The 21,095-nt window shown below is 35.8% G+C and overlaps 2 protein-coding genes across 2 annotated transcripts; one reads left to right on the top strand and one right to left on the bottom strand.

Moving 5' to 3' along the window:
- Positions 1-12,523: 12,523 nt before the first annotated feature.
- On the top strand, positions 12,524-13,593 carry LOC124634474 (mitochondrial transcription rescue factor 1). Its single transcript, XM_047170074.1, has 4 exons — positions 12,524-12,792; positions 12,872-13,011; positions 13,098-13,170; positions 13,334-13,593. The coding sequence occupies exons 1-4, from the start codon at positions 12,616-12,618 to the stop codon at positions 13,529-13,531; spliced, it is 588 nt and encodes a 195-aa protein (XP_047026030.1). The 5' UTR covers positions 12,524-12,615; the 3' UTR covers positions 13,532-13,593.
- A 211-nt stretch (positions 13,594-13,804) lies between these two features.
- Positions 13,805-18,973, bottom strand: LOC124634473 (DNA helicase MCM9-like). The gene is made up of 12 exons (XM_047170072.1): positions 18,800-18,973; positions 18,451-18,722; positions 18,144-18,373; positions 17,816-17,922; positions 17,414-17,633; positions 17,010-17,166; positions 16,613-16,722; positions 16,129-16,275; positions 15,909-16,033; positions 15,525-15,654; positions 15,298-15,443; positions 13,805-15,219 (listed from the first exon to the last, which is right to left on the bottom strand). The coding sequence occupies exons 1-12, from the start codon at positions 18,892-18,894 to the stop codon at positions 13,863-13,865; spliced, it is 3,096 nt and encodes a 1,031-aa protein (XP_047026028.1). The 5' UTR covers positions 18,895-18,973; the 3' UTR covers positions 13,805-13,862.
- Positions 18,974-21,095: the final 2,122 nt, after the last annotated feature.

Raw genomic sequence — 21,095 nt, 5'->3', positions numbered from 1 at the left:
GTAATATACCAGGCACGTCCAAGCTTGCAAAACGAAACCTGAAACTTAGTGTGACCATACTTTTGTAACTCTCAGCCTTCGTGCACGCTGCACTCTAAATAGTTGGCCCAGTGATTGGAAAAACATATATTTTTTAGAGAATTGTGAATTAATTTTTTTTAGTAGGTTTGACACCTGACAAATACCTGATCGTTGTTACGTGTGTACTTCCATTCATCTTTTTTTTTTTTTTTATCGACGTAAAATCATCAAATGACCCCTCCCGCTGTGGCTTCAAACTTACTCACGAGCCTAAACCAACTATCGGCCGACTAAAAGTTTGTAGTTTGCGCATACTCTCAGTAGATTCCCTGTACTGCACTGTGTACCCATTTCTTGTGTGCTTAAATTGCTTGTTTCAATGTCTTCGGACAATGTTTACGATTCAAACAGGTGACAATCAACAATGGTTTGTAGCGGTCACAATGTGCAATGTACACACCTGTTAAGTGATGTTAAGATCCAACTAAACTTATGTTATGCACTTAACGAACGAATATTTGCACTAGAGATTTGGACTCAAAATTATGTTTAAGACGCTCTTAATTTTATCAATGAGGTAAGTATTTCTGAAACGTGTAGATTTGAAATACAAATAAGCATTATAAATAATAAATCGATTTAAAATAAAAACCTTGTCAAATGCCATCGGTAGGTACTTACATGGACAATTCAATTATCAATGTAAATAGGAATGAATTCTTGCGTTATGATCTGCACGTAAAATCAAAGAGGTACCTACGTGACGGTCAAATACCGTTTATGTATGCACAGTATGCAGTGTATGAAGCATCATCAACATTTATGGCTACTACATACTTTCTGAAGCGCCATCCAAACCATAAAGATTTTAATAAAGTATTTCTGTTGAAAACTTTAATGTAGGCGATGCTTCAAGAATACATTATTATTATTAGCTTCAAATGTAAATCAACCAAATACTTGGACGTACTGACAACATGACAAATGACTAGAAGTCTTTAAAGTTTATATTAATTTTAATCAAAATTCTCAAAATTGATCGTTTACATATGGAACGACGGATATAGAACGTAATAGATTAAAATAATAGTGCTGTGCTAAGAGCAGTTTCAACACTTCCAATAATAAAAGCTATGAGATTAAAAACGTTTTTAAATCCAAATCCAGTTTATGGATCATGTGCAACTCGTAAAAACCTTCATGAATTACACGGGATTAAGCCGAAAGTTCTGCGGTAGGTCCTACACCCGTCCAATAAGTATCATTCAAAATAAGTAATGTGCACGCAATTGTCCCCCTTATCTTCTTGGAAACATCGTCTAAAATGTCATGTAGTGCTTAGTTTAATGTGCATGTAGACGACAAATCGAAACAACGTTCCGTGAAGTGCTAATCCGAAACATATGTGACAAAAAAATCACCCGAGATAAGGGTCAGTTTCAAGAACACGGCTTGCAGCGCATACATCGCGCTATAAAAAGAGCATTGGATCAACGGATTGACAATGACAAGCGTTTAAGGGCCGCGTTTATTTATTTGAACAAGTATTTCCTTTTAGCGACGCCGTAGAGACAAAACAAGGAACTTTTAGATAAGCATTGTACGTTTGACAAGACAAGCCAAGCTATATTATGGTAATAACTTTGGCTCTAAACGGAACGTCGAGACAGACGGTTAGTTACGAACAGGATGTATTAAATTAGAAAATATATCTCTTACACGAGCATTCTTAAATGTAAAGCGAAATGTATGAAAGTAGTAAAGTTTGGCGATAAATTCAAGTCAATGTGTCGGGCTTGTGCTTGTAAAACTTGAGTTACTTGTAAAACATCATGTATTAACATCTTGCTTCGTGGTATTTTATTTTACAGTCCGAGTTTCTTATTTTATGTGAACAAAGTCTGGGGAAACTATGGAAATTAATTTTAAAGTAGCACAACTGTCTGAGGGGGAACTTTGTTAGAAACTTAAATATAACAGTGAGGAATGGTAGTGTGGTTTTAAGTTACGTTATAATAATGTTCAGAATCATGTCGTCGGTTTGTACGCACCAAATGTCCTAATCTGCTTTTATCAGCCGTAAAATTAAAACTAAGACACGCAGTAGTATGGTTGAACGTCCTCATAAAGGCTCACTCATGTATCGAGAGTCGGGACTTCGGGCAGAACACAAAAACTATCGAATGTGTAATTGAGTCGTCGTGAGTCACCCTGGGCGGTTACACATCTGCTGTGTTACGTACTGGTATAGTAGAAGTAAGTTACTGGCTGAACTATTGGAGGGTGATTGGGAATTGAGAATGAGCAAAAAGACTTACATTTTCACATTAACTTTCACAATGATGACCCATTGTGTATATTGTGCAGAAATGCATGGTATGTGACAATGGCTTTCATGAGCGTAAATGACACGTCTTGCTCCAAAACTAACAGTTTAGAGTAAATACTACAAAATAAGCCTACTTAAACACAAGGCTTATAACAGCTATCTCACTTTTACATCTGCCAAAAACATGCGTTTTACAAACGCTACACATGTTTTCACATACTCAACCAACAATCCTGGCATACCAAAAAACCCGAACAAGCAAGAAATTGTACCAGTATACTACCACAGCACGACCTCACCTATTCCCCGAGGTACACTACCATGGTTTAGTTCCGGTACTTGCGGAGTCTTTTGTTTTCGCCCTAACCCACCGTGTATTATTTAGCTAAAACCAGGGGACCGTTTTAATGGACTACACAAAACTAGAAAACGAGGGGCCCGGAAAGATTAGATTTCTTATCAACGAAAAAAATCTTGGCACAAAAGTACGTAGTACAAATTGTATTGAGTGGGCACGAAATATTAAATAAATAGAGGGAGGTTTTTTTGTGGTATGGTAGACAAATTAAATTCTATTTGTGTGGTATAGCTATGTATGTTCATATGTTAAAAAATAAAATAGGGCCACCATTGAACGACTAAGTTCAAGCCCTTGGTGGGCTTCAATTAATAAGTAAGTAAACGATACATGACTTCAAAACACTCTAGTTTAATCTTAAGAGCACTTCCACCATCTATAGTTTTTTTTTCATGTTCCCATGTTCGTAAAAGCAAAGGAAGTGAATAAAGGCGCCATTTCCATGAATAATCTTTTTTTATGGCGATATTGTTGGCTCGTATTACAATAGGTATTAAAGTAATTAGTCACCCGTCAACGGACGTAAACTATTAAACATTGCTTGACCTGTGGTTTATGTGTACCCATTGTATCGAAGTTCATTACGTGTTTATTGCTTGATCCCATGCGAATCATAATATGAACATTATTAGTTTCCAATGAAATGTTGTGTTTATTAATTTAATATTTTAATTAACCACTTCCAACGGTAATTAATTTATTAAACTTATCTCCAACACCATCCAATAAACTACCACCAATTTAATTCCCAAAACACCAAATAAAATTCAAAAATAGAACAAATTGTTTAACAGCCAGCCGTAAAATTACGCCCACATAAATTAACCACAGAATATAAAAATTAACGCGAAACGCGGGAATGTCATCCATCGTAATACCATTGCGCGTTATCCCATATGCGGGCAGGCAGGGCGATAACATAATAAACTATTATGGTACGCCCACCTCGCTATTGTTAAGCTTTAATGTGATGAAACTAATCGATGCGTTAAAGCGCAAAGTGATAATTAAGCTATCGAGTGTTACAAGCCCAAAAACACACGCCTTCTCAATGATGAGTCACTTTTGATTAAGCAGAAAGTGTAAGTAAGTAAAACACTTTTGCAAACTGAGATAAGATGATTAATGGTTTACGGCACACGTTTACTGCTGCGTAGGACTTTTGACGTAGGTTAAAAACGTTTATCTTTACTGAGGAACATTTTACCTTACGAAATGACTTCGGATAAATTATGCTGACTGACACATGTTCAGTTTTAAGAGCCGATAACGCATAAAAATAAAAAATAAACATGCCAAACTTTATATGATTTAAGAAATGATTACGAAACATTAAGCCAGGAAATGACGCTCACAAAATGCCACCATGAAGATACGAAATGAGAAATATTATAACCTATTATAGTTTGAATGGTTGATATATGAATAGCCTACTGTATAATAAATATCACCTTGCTTATTAAAATTAACAATATAAGGTAGCAGATAATAGAAATCCCAACGGTATAAATTATATTGTGATAAACATCTTTGGCTCCCGCACAGTCAGACCCGCAGATTGTCCCCCGAAATATTTGTCACAATATTAATGAACAACGATGCCATGGCAAAAAAAAACAATTAAGAATGGGACATTTTGTAACGGTTCTACGTTTTATTGATGGATTAGGTACATTTGTGGTTCTTTAAAACCTCATTTGAGCCGGATCAATAAATAGCAAGCCAATATTAGTTGTCCTTTTCGAAAAAACTACAAATTGTAGCCACGCTACCCTGTAGAATTTGCATTTGTTAGTAAATGGAATAAAATATTCACACAATACATGCACAAAGAAACGGCACAATACACTACAAAAATTATTAACAACATTCCAGAAAGCACCGATTCTCCAGCGTAAGAGTCACTTAATAAAATTTAAGCGTTGAACAGTTTAGTCGTAGAGCCCATAAAGTAGTCGATGGACCGGAGGAGCGCTACAATGACGCCGACCGTCCCAGGACATTCGGACCAAGTTTATTTTACTGTTCCCACTAAAATGTGCAGTAAAAACCCGCCCACGCGATGTAACACCCATGATATTCCTACTGACCTTTGCCCTCGTATAAAGAATACCCGACGCATAATCCCAAGAAACTTTTATTGTCACCCGATAATTTAATACCGATTCGAATGTGTAAGAATAAAATTGTTCATGCTTTTCAAATATAGAAGAGTAAATAACGACGATTTTAATGATCTCCCGACTTTTAATACGGTCTCCCTCGTATATCTTCCCCTTTATAATTGTGTATCTTTTCTCGAGGGCAGGGATGTCTTCAGGAGTTATTCAATAAAAAACTTTTTATTATACTTGCCCGCAATGCAGCGGTTATAAGCTGGCCACACTCCAGTTTCCAGATTGTGTCCAAATTATTCAAGCATCTTATAAAAGCTGTTTTATATTTGTGAGCCATACGGTGCACGCCGTTTTTGTCTAAATAAGACTTGACGAACTGCAATAATATTAGCCAGCTTTATTTTAAATTGATTCCGTTTTCGAAAGCACATTTGCAGATTTTTAAGTTGACAAATGCACAAAACTTGAACGGAACGCAAGCGTCGTTGGCGGAATCCTAAGATAGAAGATAAAGCAGAAATATATTGTGTTTCTCTACAATAATTTATACAGCAAAAAGATTGTAATGACAATTTATTGCTTACATGTATTCTTATGTCAATTACTTGATACATATGGCGCATTACTCATCGTGACATGACCGTCCTTTGACTGGCAAAGTAGGTAACTCTGATATGCTTATTGGTGCATCTTTAAGGCGGGAGCTTTATTGGCCCGAGTCGTTTAACTTATTTAGTTTTATTGGGCTTACACCGTTTATCGTATTAAGACAATCCAGTTATGCCATCTCACATTCCGTGGGGTGTTTTGATAAACCGTTCCATTTACCAAAGGATGATACTTGTTTCTAAATGGATACTATTTCCTCTAGATTATGATTGTGGGCGGTTCTATTGCAGTGTAGATTGAAAGTTAGGTAATCTTTTAGCTTTCGCTTGTTATAGCTGAGATTAGAGAAAGGCGTTGATCGGTATCGATTTGATATCATTTTAGAGATTAGGAACTGTACGTGCAGTAAATACATAGGTAATGGTCGGGACTTTAGTACACGCAACGCTCAACGTTCACAAACACAAACACTTAGTTCCCAAACAACTTTCCGAAATTCAAACAAATATTTACTTCGTGTTATACTCAAACTGGTGACTCGCTAAACAGAAGTGGAATACTTATTTAGCTTACCCAATACACACCAAACATAAAACTAACTCCTACGCTTATGATACTAGAAATAAAGACGCATCAAGAAACTTGCCTAAACGTTAATCCAGTTTTTTTTTAAGTAAATATCTTCGCCTACTTACCTCCTTGGGAAATCAATGTACATTCTAAGGCATATTCCTCTCCTCCTCCTTCAGCTACCTTTGCGTGACAAAACAAAAGCCATCCTAACAAACTTCACAGCAGTACAGGTATATTATCCAGCTCTCCTATAACCCTTAATCATAATTATTTGCGCACCAAGCTTTGCAGCTTGCTCAGTAATTATGACTAATGAATGTTCATAGCCAGCTACTAAGATAGCAAGTAACCCCTTGCTGTGAAACTAAGTAACATGTCTGCACCATCCTTCTTGAAGCAGACTGGAAGTACGTGGGATGATAATTATTGTTTTGGAATATTTCAGAGGCTTAAAATTGTGAGTGAGTATTGAAACTTTAAACGTTATGAGAACTCAGATCCATTTTCTCCAAATCTCATTGTCTCTGGTGCTACAGGTACAGGTCCATAGATGGCGATAGTCGCTTTCCATCAGGCAGTCCATATATCATAAGAAAAAAGTTGCTGAGGGCCTATAAACAAAACCAGTCGAAAAGTTCAGTCACATACACCATTTTAGTCGATTACGTAATATCAGAATAACAGAGGATGTTACTGTCCATCACTATTAAAATCTTTGAATCACTTAACACTAACGAGAAATAAGTGACTAACTCTCTTCTCATGTCTAAGTAGGATAGGCGTAGCAGGTGGGTGGGATGTATCACTCTCTAGAACACAAGATTAGAAACGTCGTAGGGATCAAAATACTGTAAAAATAAAAGGAAAACTTTATATTTCCAAGTTCAACACTTGATATTTTATTTGCCGTAGGCAAATTAGACTTTAATAAAGAACATAGACGGTTTTCAGTCAATAAAAGATTGTTACTCCCTTCCCCTGCATTCTTAGAGGGGTCATTTGATGCTTTCGTATCTACGAAATAAAGGATCTCAAATAACTTTCTTTCATTCCCATCAGATAGGTCTGTGTGCCTAACAAAGACTTTGCAAAACTAACAAACACTACTAACAAATAACTTGTATTTCTAAGCCAGCTCCATCTGAAATCCTTATTCCCGTCAAACGATCACGGCTAATTGATAACGGACGAACGCAGCAAATGCACGTGACACAAAATCAATATGGCGGTGATGGATGGTGCTGAATTTTAATTAAACTCACATCAACCTGTTAGCTGACAAAATGAGCTTATAATGGCAACGCAGTGTACATAGCACGTGTCTAGCCATTAATCTAGGCGTAAATATTGAATGTTTGTCATATGACTTTACTTGTGCAGGCAGAGGTTGGAAAAGTACTAGGTATTTAACCGAGTCAATATGTACTGGTTATGGCGATTTAAGGATGTTTGATCAACCCGTTGTGAATTTAAAGACGATGCCAAACTGATGATGACTATGTATTTATATTTTGAAGACTAGTTTGTAACTTGAGGTCAACTTAATTTCCCGTCAGTTGCGTCAGCATGTATTTTTTAGTAACTACAATATGTACAAATAGGTACAACTAATGACAAGGCCTCCTCCAACCTGTCAACAACCTTACGTCAACGGCCATTAATTAAAGACAGTAAAGTATTCATTACGACCACAATGCTGTACCCCATACAAAGTCGGGGCGGAGTACCTCAATGATCTGACCGACAGCGCTGCCCCCTGCCGGGGAAGAATGAACAACCGTGAAATTACTCGTAAAACTTGCATTAGTGCGGTAGTTAATAAAGCCAATGGACCATGTGGTCCTCTCATAAACCCACACAAAAATTATTAAGTTCTTAAGACACTTCTCCACAGTTATAAAAGTCTAAATGGAGATTATTAATAGCTATAACTTTAATATTGTCATTAAATTTTATGAATCGGAGCTCTCAAGTTTGGTTCATTGATCAGTAAAATATAAAGTTAATGTTATTAAACGGCCATTAATTAATTGTAAACAGGTAAACACAGCAATATTTAATTAGTCTGCTTGGTTTGGTAAGCCATTCTACTAGGCGTATAACAAATTAGGCGATGACATAATCACAGCTTCTATAGCTTAAAAATACTTTACAGAAGTTTTTAATTATTGTAAAACAAAAGTTTTATAAATCTCACAATGAAGTTTATTGAAGTACCATACTACTAACACAGTGAACTGTGTATATATACCGGTATATATACATATACACCGGTATATATACCGGTCCTCATCATCTTGGCATTCCCAACAATCTCAAATCGTCCCATTACAACATCAAGCATCGACCACATCTTACTGCCTGACACACCCGTAATTGTAGCCCATTATTTCACATAATCCAACTACATACTCCTTACTACCTGCCAACCATTTCACAGTCCAATAGCTCGACAAAGGGGCCTGGACACCATGACATGATGAAGTGTCACCTCTCTATGATAAACGATACTATACCTCGGGCGTTAAATGAGAAATTCAATTTCTCGCTCCCGTTACTTTGCTTAGCTGCCGGCGTGATATTTAAGATCAATCAGGAGTTACAGTGATTTTATTTATGTTGTTTTGTTACGTGAAAGGCGTGGATAAAGGGCTTGGAGCTTAGGAAGAGAAATGGTTTTGTAAGAGCTGCCGTCTTAGGTTTTACCGTTTACGGCTGTGTCTTAAGTTGCTTGAATTTATTTCAAATGCTTGAAATGGTCTTGGTTACGCTGAGTCTTTGAAAATAAATTAATTATGAAAAGTGCGAGCTATTGTTAATGCTTACAAAGTAAGTAAGTATACCTATCTAACCAGACTGAACGAACATTAAATAAACTAAGTTATGAATCAGATTACAGATTAATAACTGCTGAAAACAAATATGGACCATGCAACTGTTCTGCATAAACTGCAAACAACGAAATCCAATTAATTGGGAACAACATACAAAACCACATGCAACGTGTTTTCAATCAGCAGATCCAAATTAACTAGCAACTGAATTGGAATTCACCGAATAAGCTTAAAACCTCAAAATAAGCCGTGTAGAGTAAAACCTTCTTGGTCCTAATTTACACGGCACTTAGCATCAGTGAAAGTTAGCACACTCTTTATTCAAAAACTATGTGGAAACTTCGGAAAACTTACGGTGTAACTTACCTGGCTGCTTTTGTTTAGAGTCATAAACTATGGCAAGTTTGTCTTTGCAGCAGGTATGTATGAAAAGTGTGTTCTGTATGTATGTAAGGTAAATATATTTTCCTCTTTTTAAGTTTCTTACTTTTTCAATTCCGGTGATTTTCATATCTACTCTATGTAGAGAGTAGGTATACCTAAAAAGAATACTATCAAAACACAAGTCAAAAGCTATGTTTAGCATTTAAAATGTTCTCCATTCATGTTCGTAACTTGTATGCAGTTGACAAAGTTTTTTTAATCATTAGCTTTGTTTACAAAGAACGACACAACATCTTGACCTAACAAAGGGTTCTAAAACGAAGAGCCCATTGATTTATTTGAGACCCCACGGTTGGGTAGCGACGTTTATGTTTGTTAACATTATAACACCGAAACCCGAGTACCGATGTATTCATAACTTCCTTTGTGGACGCCATAAAGCATCGTAAACGCGTATTGTTCAAGAATGCGATTATATTATAGAAACTTTATCGAGGCTTGTGCCATAAAATGTGGAATGTAGGAGCCGCCTAGCCGTCCACTCGGCTAGAACTGCAGCTATTGAGATAAAAAGTAAAACTGCACTTATTCCAAGTAAATGGTCATTCAATTTACTGGGAATAAGTGCACTTGTTTTGAAGTTAATCGGTTACAAAGAGTGTATCGATCGTTCCTTAGAACACTCAAGTTACGGTTCTTGCGGAATTTCAATTTACTTGTATGGCTCTATAATGCAAAATGCAGAGTTGAATTGCAACAACTGAAAATGTGCTGTACGAAAAAAATAAGTAGGTATAGCAATGTTAATAATGTCAGAACTGGAATGGCTATAAAAGGAAAATAAAAACTTATTTTGTTTTTAATTTAAAATAAGAAGCCATTCTAAAGTGTTCTAATTTTAACAAAAGAAAAACGTACAGCTCCTTGTGTTTCTTTCAGGAGTGAGTAATCTGCGGTAAAAGCTAGAGTGCAATAAGATTTATGATTATGATCCACAACCGTGTACACGGCGACATCACAATTTATGCGATAACACTGTTTTGTTTTCACGATAAATTAATAGTCCACTTGCGACGCTACACAACTTTTCCATCCACGGCCGTCAAAACTCAGGACAAAGCCATAAACTGTGTCAAATTAAAAAACCCTTTGAACTCGCCGTAAACATAATCGTATGTTCTAAAATAAAAAGATCGTTCTGAATGCAAGACATGTGTCCACATGTTGGTAACACTAAGAGACACCGTGTATAATGTGATAAAGTGGCTGGCTGGATACCGTTTGGATGACGAACTCCTTATTAATTGTGTTGAAAGAAGAATTTAACTTTTATTTTTAAATTCAGGGTGCCGACTACTCCGCAGTATGTTTACGTTTGGTCACAGTCGTGATTGTTTTTCTCATAAAATCCCTTAGTTTTTGTTGTTAGTTCGTAATATTTTTGGGGTGCTCTCGAATACTCTCGATGCTCCAGAAATTCCAGAAGTCTCTCTGGGGAGTGACCATAAAATGCTTCCTTAGAAATCCGTCAGTAGGTAGATATCGCAGATTTTTATCATCTCGAAAAGCTATCGATTGGTGACCAAAAAAACTGAGTACATAATGGGTAAATCGGCTTGAAAAACCCTGAGCTTGATGCAGTAAAATCATTGTTTCCTGCAAAATATTCACAGAGGGCTTTATCTTAAATATCTTTAGGTTGGTACGGAGTGTTTACTTTGATGCGCCTCCTCGTCGCCGGGGCAAGATAAATCGACACACTTGAATGTCTAGAGACTCTCCCACGGAGTGACACGCGCACCCTGACATCAGTGTCAACAAGGATATCATATCTGTTTTCTTTGTCCGTTTAGAGCTTTTTTGTTGGGACATTATCGCTGTAGAGGGTGGATATTATGAACGTTAATTATTTTAGATTAGGAATGCAGATGGTTTTTTTGTTTTTAGTGCTGTTTATTCGATTCTGATTTATGTAGAAATTCAAGGAGTGGGAGCCGACAATGCAAGTTTAAGTTTATACCTACCCTACGCATGCCCACAACTTTCGAACGTTGCCCTCGATTTCTCAGGGTCTCCATCATCAGATCCTGACCTGATGACTATGGATCCAATATATTATATTATATTATCCAATATATGACTGTCAACAAAGCCAGTAAAACCAAAGGGTGGCTAGTTATAAAGAGCTAAGATCGCTACCACTCATGTAAACTAGGTACATTCAGTTTGATGTTAACCAAATGTGGTAAACAAACCACAGAAGGGGTGTTTGCTCTCACATGATCACATCGGTCGGCAGCTAATCTGTAAACGGTTATGATTTTATATTTATGAGAACCCAGTCATCGTCGCCTTTAGCCACATCGTTTGTTTTTCGAGCTTACAAAGAAGTAACGAGCGATGATAGAGAAATACTAGTGTGGTTTATTTTGACATGCTCGGGTCCAGATCAAAGTTATAGAAATAAATAGCTAGTCGGTAGCTAAAATAGTGAGTAGGTGTTACAACATACCTAGCTATAGATAAATAAAATATTTTTTACACGTTAGTACAGGAAGTCTCCGATGCCGGAGGTTACCGTCCCGGAGGGATTACATTCATATATATATATGTATATCTCGAAGTTGGATTATGGATTGAAAAGATCAAAAAAAGTCATGCCCATTTTCACCAACAAATACCTAAATTAAGGGATCCCCTAAGAGCATTTACGGAACACTTAATAAGAATTTCGTTTTCACCAAAGTTTAGGTATCCCTTATCCATAGTTATTTATGTCAAAATTGGGAGAGCCCTTATTCTAAGTGGCACTTAGATTAAGAGATTGTTGGTGAAAATGGGCATTAGATACCTACATACATACCTAAATTGATACGAGCGCCATCTCTGCTTTGATTAGTAGTACCCACTAAGGACTAATAGACTAATAATACTACCAAGTTAAAAAAAATATTTTAAAAGTTGTGGAAATAAAATTATGCGTTATAATAATATTTTAGAAATAGGGGTCCTAACAACTCAGAAAAAAAATGTACATCGGTACTTTCTAAGGTTTCTGACAAAAGGTAATCTATGGTTTCTGGACGTATCGAAGCCCCATTACACGCACCTAAAAAGTGTTAAACTTATTCAAATTGTATTCGATCAATTAATAATTTTAATTTCATTAATAAGAGACAATACGATTATACGATTGAGTGTTTTAATTTCAAATACATTTATACAATTTACTAATTCAATCATGATTAATTTATATTGCTTTCAACCGATGCTTTCAACAAAATACAATTTGACAGATATAATTTTTCTTGTCACGTAAAATGGAATGTAGTGTTTTGTAACCTTTCGAAGTGATTTTTTATCCGTTTAGTATAAATTTGTGTTATTATTATGAGTCTTCTAAGACGAATTACTTCTCCAACTCTTCTTTGTCGTGTGTTCAGACAAGAGATATGTAAAAAATCATTACATTGTTGTGTGCAAAAAAATGTAAATATAACCTCAAAACTTGTAGGTGCAAATCCTCTATTTACTGGGTTTAATGCAGTTCGCTGGAAATCTAAAAAGGTTTGTTGATCCAACAATATGTTCTCAATGATATACCCACAGTACGTTATGAATTTTATGTGGTTACTTGATGTTTTAGAGCCAATATGATTCAGATGACGAGGAGGTTGATTTTGAAGAAGATTCATCGCTGTCGAAAGACTCAAAAGTAGTGAAATTTAGCACAACATCTATGAGAACAGATGTTATATTGAAATCAGCACTTGGCGTATCAAGAAAGTAAGTAAAAGTATAAGAAACATGGTGAACCCACTAATGATTCAAACCATACAATAGCCTAATATTTTTTTTATTTATCTTTTCAGTAAAGTAGAACAAATGTTTTATGAAAGCAAAATAAGGGTGAATGGAAAGAAAATTCTGAAGAAAAGTGCTTCTGTAAGTACAAATTATTTTTGTTAAGTTGCAAATGTTATGGGTATAAAGTTGAAACATATTGCTTCAAAATAATTTGGAAGGCTTAACAACCTAAGTTAATAAATCACCAGAATAATTCCTGTCCATTACTAAGTTATTAAAAATTACCGTATTTTCTCAACAGCTTAGACTGGGTGATGAAATAGATGTAATAAAAATAGTAAGCCCGAAGAATCCAGATCATATTTATGTATCCAGAGTTGAAATAATGAATGTGGTTCCTAAAGAAGAAAGCATCCAAATAACAGCAAGGAGGTTTAAACACCTACTCATAGAGAACTATGAAAAAGATCCACATAAGGCTTCTATGGAAAATGAATAACTACGAAATTGTTATAGGAATAATCTAGCTAATCTTTACAAATTACACCAAATGTGAAATAATATCGTCTTCATTTTATTGATACTTGTAAATATTTATTATGTTCATGTAGATCAAAAACCTACTTATTTTGTTAGATATGAAATTACTCAAATTCTGTGATAAAAGAGAATTTTTGAAATTGAGAATTAGTGACAAACAGTGTGGTTCGCAGTTGGTGATTTTAAGTTACATTATGTTAATGTAGATGACTATAAAATAAAAACAAAGAAAAACAGTAGGATTTGATTTATTTAAAATTTTGCACTAAGAAACAGTCTTGAAAACATGATTATATATCTAAATCTATATCACAGTCTGAATCTTCAAATATTGATATTTGCGATTTTGATGTTGATGGTTTGTTATTTGAAATATTTTCTTTATTTTCCTTCAATTTTGGTTTTTCATTTTCCTCATTATTACTTGTTGTATCTAAGAGCTTTCCAGGCTTATCATCATACTTATCCAAATCATGTTTACTGACAAACTGAAACTGTTTTAGTTTACTCACTGTTCTTTCTTTAACATCTGTCTTTTTCTCATCCTTAGTCTTATTTGTATCATCTGTAACACTTATGTCTAATATAGTATTTTCTGTTTCTAATAATGTATCAAGTACAGATATCGATTTTGTTTTAATGTCTTTTGGTTTTTTATCAACAAACTGAAACCTTTTCAGTTTACTCACAGTCCTTTCTTCAACATCTGTTACTTTTTCAATTTCTTTACTTTTACTACATTCTCCTCCAAGACTTATGTCTAGCACACTATCATTGTTATCTATGGATGTATCAAACATTCCTTTAGATGTTGATTCAAATTCTTTTGGTTCTGTTTTAATTATATCTTTCTCAGAATTAGTTTCATTGGAATCATTTTCAAAATTAAAATCTATGCCTAAATCAGCTAATGCATCGTTTACACTTGGTACAGCGTTTAGAATAGTTCTATCTTCGATATTTTCTTCATCACTGTTAGAATTCTCGTCTTCATCCATACACTTTTGTTTTGTTCTACCTTTCTTAACCCTTTTAGACAGTTGATTCTTAACTCCCGTTATGTCTACAGTAACTTCTTTTCTTTTTCGTTTATTACCTGCTTTCTTTTTAACTAATGGAGGTTCTTTTTCTGCTTTGTTGAGAGTCTTATGTTTTTTCAGCGTTACTGCTAGCTTTTCATTTATACCATCATCTTTAAAGCCGTTATCCTTCCTTAAATTCTCGTGATTATTTTCAGTTTGTCCCTCATGATTTTTCTTAGATTTTTTATTGTTGAAATAAGAACTTGTAATTTGCGAAGCTGATAGTTGTATATTATCGTCAGTGACGTCATCATGATTGGCGAATAGTTTACAGTTCCCTGCTTCTATATCGCTTTCTAACGTTTTGTGGTCGACTTGCATTAACTTGGCGTAATACAAGAGTTCATTCCGCCACACATCAACGAGATTTAGCCTTGTTAGAAGTTTTTTAGCTGTACATAAGTACTCATAGTCTGGGTATTTGGGAATAGTAGAGTGTAAAGCATCTACCGTATCATCTAAAGTGCAATCCTGCATGGATAAATCGATCAGTGATACTGCTACAACGGCATCCATTGGTAATATTGTTTTGCGGTACATAAGCCTGCAGTGGGCTTGAGATAATCTGAAATTATGATAGAAAGTTTTAGAAATAGGCATGAGTATTTTCTTAGGTATTTAACAACTTGTAAGACAAACATACCTTACTAAACTGTCTAACATTCTTACAGTGGTGCGGGAAGGATCTCTATGTTCTGACTTTCTTTGCGCCATGTAATACTTTTGCATTATCATATTTGCAGACTTCGTCATTTCTGTATATTTAGGCCCAACTAAACTTATGTACATCTGAAAATAATGAGATTATTGTTCATGTAATGCTATTACTTCTATGTATTAAAAATGTAAGTACCTAAGTATTTCAGTTACCTGCAACTTTTCAAGGTTCCACTTTTTCTTACACTCTGTTGGATTAGAATCGCCAAAAAGTATGTACGACGATACTAGTCTATCCCACGTCTTGTTCTTTGAATCCAATAAGATGAATATTAAGTCAAATCTGAAACAGATCTGCAAATTCTGAGAACCATTGTAAAATGTTAATAACTAAATAAATACCGGTTTTCCGGCGGTTTCGCTGGAGTCCCGGGGGAACTTCTTTGCGTAACTGGCTAAAATATAGCTCGTGTTACTCAGGCGTAATGTAGGTTTCCAACTGAGAAATAATTTTTCAAATCAGTTCAATACTTTCTGAGCCTTTACAAAAAATGTTTCTTCACTTTCGTTAACAATTAACGTTAAGAATTACTTTACCTGCTTAACAATGGCGTCCCAAGAGACACATTGACGCTGAGATGTTGATCCGTATCATAATGTCCTTTGGGATTGCAAGCGGCTATTATTGCACAACGTGTGTTTAATTTACACACTATACCTGCCTGAAAAGAGGTCACAACCGCAAATTAAAATATATGTCAAATTGAACCATAATTGCAAAGACATAAAGTTGAAAACATCTTGGCAATAAAATTACCTTTGCAACTGAAATAGTTTGTTGTTCCATAGCTTCGTGTATGGCGGTCCTGTCATGTTCCCGTAGTTGTGAAATCTCGTCGATACAGCATACTCCGCCGTCTGATAGAACAAGGGCACCAGCTTCTAGTTGCCATTCACCATCTTCCTAGAAAAGAAAACATTGCAAGTTCATTTCTCAACTTGATTAACTGGTATGCCCTGAGAGCTTGAACAGAAAAAAAAGTTTTGCATTTAGCGTCAGAGTTTTTTTTACTCAAGTATATAGCTTTTTCCTGCAGTGTCCCTCCCGTATCCGGACAAATATAGCCTAAGATACTCAGGGATAGTCTAGCTACCCAACAATAAAATAACTTTTCAAATTGGTTTAAGTAGTTTCCAAGCCTCTGGTAACAAACAAAAAATTGGTCTTTATTGTACCAGTAGATAACATGAAAATGGGAATTTGCTATTTGACTAGCCATAAAAGACAATATTCTTCGTACCCTGAGTGCTGCACAGGTGAGTCCAGCTCTTGTACTGCCAGCACCTGAAGTAAATACGGATCGCGCAGTCAGTTCGGCACTCGTTCGCAGTAATTGTGACTTGCCAGTGCCTAAAAAGTGAAAAGACATTTTAGTCTCTATTGAGGTAATAATCGCTGTTTCAAGAAAATGTCTATACATATGTTTGTTAAATTTTATATGCTTTATCAAAACTAGAAAATATTATAATCCAAATAATATTTAGGTACTCCAAGAACGTGGTCAAGTGGAATGTAACATATACAAAGTTCATAATAGAATAAGTTCTATTCCAATATAGACAACAGTTTGTTGCAAATATAGTAATTTTAAACCTTCAAAAATATTACAATAATATACCTAGTAAACATGGCTATACCTGGGTCCCCAACAAGAAGCAAATGACATTGGCCTCTAACGCGAGTGGCATGTTTTTCATCGTGGGCATTTTTCTTGCCATCATTCTCTGCTACATGATTAGATCCAGTAATTACTGTTAAGAGAACTGCAAGCTTCACCAAATGGAGACCATACACCTGGAACATTATAATGTGAAACTTTTAAGATTTGCAACTACAACAGCATATTGGTGTTTGCCTAAAATGCAGATTAATAATCTATGCTATGTGATACAACAACTGCCTATCTGACTTCTACAACAAAACTAAAGAGTGGCAAAGGCATTTGAAAATATTTCCATAAGTCCTAAAGTTATTATATTTTATTTAAAAGTTTATATTTATTTTTTGTGCGAGTCTTAGTAACTAACAATAAATAACTTACCTGAGGACAAACAGATCCTAAAATTCGATCTCTGCCTTTCATTGGACAAGATTCATATTTTGACCAGAATTCATCAAAGCAGTCTTTTATATCAGGAGCCGTGGAAATCACTTCAGACCTCTGTGCATTACATACTTCTATAAAATTGGCTTGTAATACTAGTTCCACTTCAGATTTCTTGTTATGACCGGAAGGTCGCCATCGGCGCCTTACTGTAGCACTACAATTTATTTAGTTTAGATTTAAGTTTCATAGTTTAAAATAACAAAAGGATCTACCTATAAACTTTTTACAAGTTGTATCTAAGTAACCTTATTCAACAAGTTCGTATATATGTAAGGTAAACTTGAATATTAATGAAATCATCCACAATTTATTAGTATTCAACTAAGTTCTACATACCATATTAGGACATCATCCCCTGGTTTACAGCAATCCACCAGATCATCTTCAAGCACCACCCACATGGAGCCTGGTATTGTTCCTATACTTAACTTATTGACTTGCTCCTGAAACACCACCAAATTATGAATTACTTACATGCAAAGTATATTTAGCAGCTGCCTCATCAACTAAAAGCAGCTAAATACTAACAAACATACATTCACTTCCTTGTTTAAAGTTCCGGAAAAAGTATGTCTACAGATTTCAAAGCAGTAACATAGTAGGTACTTGGACATGGCGGACGTGCCTTTTCTTCTTTGGATAAATCAGTCAAAAATATACATACCTGTATTTTAATTTCCTGATAATCTTTACAGTGTTCTCTAGAGACTAAAGGCACTTGAGTGAATGTGTTACTCCTACAAGCTTTTACATCATTGCCACATTTGCTGGGAGCCTTTAAGATGTATCTGTTCTCAAACTCTGCTTCAACACAGTTCTCAAACTTGCATTTAACGCAAACATACTTTCTCTGGTACTCTAACATTTTTGACTGTGTTACTCTTACAACGGTACCTGGAACACCAAAGAGGTTATTGAAATAAAATCTTATTTGTGGAGGCATAATAATTTAAAGTGCCTTTGCTTTTTACCTGTAACTTTTAAAAAACATCCCAAATCCACATTTTTTGGGAACACTGTACGATGCAATTCGGGACATACTGGTAATCCGAAGAATCTTGCATGGATATTACGTTTAAGAAAACAATAATCCAATTTTGAAATAGTTAATTTGTACTCCTCTTGTTCTAGGATTGTTTGCTGCGCTTTAATCAAATCTTTATCGCAAGCCGGTAAAGTCTCCACTGGGCTGCATAATACTTTATCACCGACATCTGGATATGACTCGAAAAGTTTCAAAAAGCTGAAACAACAGTGAAATTATGGTTCACAGAAGCCCATGTTTGTAAACAAATACTACAAAGATAAAAGTATAGTTACTCAATTTTGATGCTATAGTAACCCAAATTATCTTGCTCCGATAGAATATTGATACAATCTTCTAAATGAAACTTGATAACATAGTCTAAAATCATTTTGAAAACATAATTTATTTGTGAAAGTTCATAACTTTAAAAACAAGCCGCACATCACATCTTGTCTTAACTTGTCAGTGTCAAGTAAAATGCTATGCTAATGCTACTGCTCCATCTGCGTTAGGGCCCAGTACACGTTGGCCCAAGTGCGGCCAATACACGCCATCACCAATGTGTACACGGGGTATTGGTGCAGGTTGGCGGACATTGTCAAGGTTGGCGCGCATTCGGCGAGTTGTCGGTTTTTTGGGAACACATCAAAGGAATCGTGGCCCAGCTTGGCGTGTGGTGTTTACACATTCGGCCAATGTTTAGTTCGTCACCGGCCGCTGAGGATAGTACACTTTTGTGTTGCGTATAACAATAAATAATGTAGTAAATATAGTAGTGTAGTATAATATAAAAATAAACAGCCGCAGCCGTAACTACCTCGACGTCCATCGCAAGTGGTTTGCCAGGCAGCAATGAGCCATGCGCCAATGTGTAAACACCATTTGATCGTGGCCTACATTTGTGCATTGCAAAGCTTGGCCCAACACAGGCCAACGTGTACTGGGGGCTTTAGCGTTAACGTTAATGTCAATGGCCAACTACACGTTACTTAGGGCATTAAAAATGCGCGTTGGCTACACTTAAACCGACACCCGAGTTATCGCTTAACGTTTAATGCTATTAATAATGCCATTTGTATAAAATGCCATTAAAACGTTGGCCACATCTGTGTCTCCTGCTCCACCTGCGTCTTAACGCGTAAAATTTTGGCGTTACGCAGATGTGGCCAACGTTTTAATGGCATTTTATACATCATCCTCCGAGCCTTTTCCCAAACTATGTTGGGGTCGGCTTCCAGTCTAACCGGAATCAGCTGAGTACCAGTGCTTTACAAGAAGCGACTGCCTATCTGACCTCCTCAATGGCATTTTATACAAATGGCATTATTAATAGCATTAAACGTTAAGCGATAACTCGGGTGTCGGTTTTTTGGACACATCAAAGGGTTTTAGTGCGTAGTTTAGCGCGCTTATGCCCGGTTTCTGAGGTCCACTTAACGAGAGTTTATCTATCCGTCAGCGCTATTGGTTCGATAACTCCTTCGAATGCGTTTCCGAGCTACGCGTCTTAAGTTAAACTCAGTTTAAACGGCGTATAACTCAACTGCCCATATTTGGCCGTTTATCTGTCTCATATCTTTGTTTGACGTTTAGATGTCACAAAAAATACCACGTTTTAGGTTACTTTCGTCGCATCGAGTAAGTTTTAGAAGCCAGTGAACAAAATTATTATTAAAATGCCTACTTATAAAAATACAAACAATGAATATAGATAGCATGGATGAAAGTAGCTCATCACAATCGGATTTCGAAGTGCTTGAAATAATCCTACTTATATTATAAATGTGAAAGTTTGTGAGAATGTATGGATGTATGTTTGTTATTCAATCACGCAAAAACGGCTGGACCGATTTGATTGAAATTTGGTATGTAGATAGGTGATACCCTGGATTAACACATAGGCTACTTTTTATCAACACACCACGCGGGCGAAGCCGCTGGCGGAAGCTAGTGTCTAATATATCATATTAGTGTCACGGAATATAATGGACAGGAGAAATCCTATCGAAATGTTTACCTACATACAATTTGAAAAAGATATCGTTTTACATATTGATTTCTGACACTTACGCGATTATTAGACATTAATTTTACGGATTTTGTCTCAAAAGTACGTAAAATCCGTGAAAGTAGTTTTATTTAAGAGATATCGGTTTGAAAAAAACACCGTAATACATCTGGATGATATTCATCACCCCTACTCTACCTCCTGTAGCGCTCCTTCAATGCACATGGTCTGAGTTGGAACAACTTTTTATTGCGTTTTTTATACAATTTTAAACGTACATTTGTAAAAGAGCCATGTATCGACAGATTAAGTAAGTACGTATCGGTTCCTTAACTATTTATCTGGCAGTTTGGTGCTCGGAAACGCAGCAAAAGTTAAACGGTGTTTATCAATTCAATAACTTTGTCGAATCGATAACTAACGAAGAGATATTCAGAGACTTCAGAAACCGGGCTTATGTAACGTGTAGTTGGCCATTGACATTAACGTTAACGCTAACGCAGATGGAGCAGTAGCATAACGCCAAAATTTTACGCGTTAAGACGCAGATGGAGCAGGAGCATAAGGCTAAAAAAAAGCAA

The sequence above is a fragment of the Helicoverpa zea genome, chromosome 11 (assembly GCF_022581195.2).
Source record: "Helicoverpa zea isolate HzStark_Cry1AcR chromosome 11, ilHelZeax1.1, whole genome shotgun sequence".
NCBI lineage: Eukaryota > Metazoa > Arthropoda > Insecta > Lepidoptera > Noctuidae > Helicoverpa > Helicoverpa zea.
The sequence above is the reverse complement of the archived record's forward strand: the minus strand, read 5'-3'. Positions and strand labels throughout refer to the sequence as shown.